The sequence below is a fragment of the Sesamum indicum genome, linkage group LG4 (assembly GCF_000512975.1).
Source record: "Sesamum indicum cultivar Zhongzhi No. 13 linkage group LG4, S_indicum_v1.0, whole genome shotgun sequence".
NCBI classification, from domain to species: Eukaryota; Viridiplantae; Streptophyta; class Magnoliopsida; order Lamiales; family Pedaliaceae; genus Sesamum; species Sesamum indicum.
In genome coordinates this window covers 8,239,962-8,241,889 of record NC_026148.1, presented here as the reverse complement: position 1 = coordinate 8,241,889, position 1,928 = coordinate 8,239,962, and the positions used below count along the sequence as shown (strand labels likewise).

General features: G+C 38.3%; 1 protein-coding gene across 1 annotated transcript in view; it reads right to left on the bottom strand.

The window, feature by feature from the left end:
- Window positions 1–1,928, bottom strand: part of LOC105160213 (probable arabinosyltransferase ARAD1) — a gene marked incomplete in the record, with an annotated part of 4,210 nt that overhangs the window by 2,037 nt on the left and 245 nt on the right. The window contains 4 exon segments of the mRNA XM_011077488.2: window positions 54–195; window positions 289–446; window positions 1,273–1,446; window positions 1,624–1,914. Coding sequence (XP_011075790.1) covers window positions 54–195; window positions 289–446; window positions 1,273–1,446; window positions 1,624–1,914 — 765 coding nt within the window.

Below are 1,928 nucleotides of genomic sequence, written 5' to 3'. Positions count from 1 at the left end.
CCCCCCCAAAAAAAATCCATGTCTTCACATGTGAATCTAGAACAAAATCTTACAGCATTTCTTTTCAGCCTTCCACGAAAAAATAGCAGTGTGGTTCTCTTTGAAGCTAATAAACATTTGGAATCACACCATTCCACGTTAGGAACATATGGAAGTATCAAGTCTTTCTCAAGGTAAACTTGTCCAGGCTTATACCTGAATTGCCAATCGAGTTATACATTAACTGCTACGTATCCAGAACTAGTTACTGTATTTGGTTCACTGCTGAAACTTAAGGCAGATAATTACCAATTCCCAGTTGAGTCCATATCTGGAAGCAGCCAGATTGCATTCTTCATAAACTTTCGAACGGATTTAAATGACCAAGGATGATGAACTGGTAAGATATGATCCCTACCCCCAGACAGCTTCCAAGCTGGTTGATCTGTAACCCATTTCAGCGCTTCCTGCATTGACAAACCGTGCAGTATATATGAGTAATACATGCTCATGAGTCTTCTGCGAGCAATCCTGACCAAGAGTTACCCTTGTATGAAAATATACAATAGGGATGCACAGAAGAGAATTGTCTCTGAGTCCTGACACCAAGTTCCAGTTAGACCAAATTCCAGTTGTTAGATTTAAGACAACTAGCATTATGATGGAAAGTTATTCAGTAAACAGTGTGCTTCCCTTGACAGATTGAGAATTTTCTTCATGGGATACATGCCATCTTATGGTGCCAGATAGAATTCCATCAGTAAACAGTACATTTACAATGTTAACTTGCTTCTATTGATCTCATCATATAATAAACAGCAGGCATTTCAAATACTGCCAAGAGAGGTCAAACTACAACATGAATCAATACAACTAGAAAATGGTAAGGCAAGAAAGCACCAGCAGTTACTGGAACATTCCTAACCGTTTTCCATTAAGTTAAGGATTGTGTGGACTTCCCCATAAAGCATTTTTTAACATCTTAAGAAATTGTTATATAGCGCCTCTCCAGCTATGATGTTAGAGCAGACTAAATGCACTTAACATTATTCTACACAATGTATAAAAGTCTCAGTAGGGATTCCACAAGAGGAAAAAAAAGAAAGATGAAGTTTTACATGATAGTATGCGCTAAAGTCTTTCCACCGGAGATTTCAACTCCGGTTCACAAAAAATAGTGGAGTGCTAAAAGATTAAAATAAATGCAGCAACTAGGTGAGAAAAAGGGTAGCAGTCATTCTTAAGCAAACATAAGAAAACACAAAGAATCAGACTATAGTGACGCACTCACACCCTATAAAGCGCCTTGCACTGCTGTTTCTCCAACAAGAAAAAGCTAATTGTAGTGAAAAATGGGATGTAGAACAAGTCGGCCTCCTCCTGCTTGTAAACTCTAACCACGTTCTTCAATAACCTCTCGGAGTCAGGTGCTATCAAATCCGCCCACAACCAATAATCTATTGAATGCTACAACCAAGAAATTACAAGATAAACAAAAGCATTAGCATAAATAAAAGAGCAAAGAGTGTGTTTGGATCCATAGGATTGAGCTCATGGAATTGAAATTGAAGAAAAGTCTATTCAGAAAATCCCTGTACGGAGCTTCAATAACTTGATAGCAAAGGTTGTGTAATGGACACTCACTTGCTCGATCAATCGATGAACAGGACTGCCATTAGAAGTGAGGTTGGAAGTCTCTTTATAGGAATTGTGAAACAGCCAGAGCAAATCATAGGTGAATTTGGAAGGCATGTCATACACATAAACTCTAATAGGTGAATAAAAAGAATCGTCATTGCCATAAAGACGGTTGTCCTCTACTTGCGAGATCAAATCGTCCAATTTCTTCACATCCTTTTCCGTAGCATCGCCTCTAACAGTGTCGAGAGAAAGCGTAGAGGAAGATTTGGAGTTGGTTAAGAACTTTTCAAGAGAAAAAAAGAAAGAAT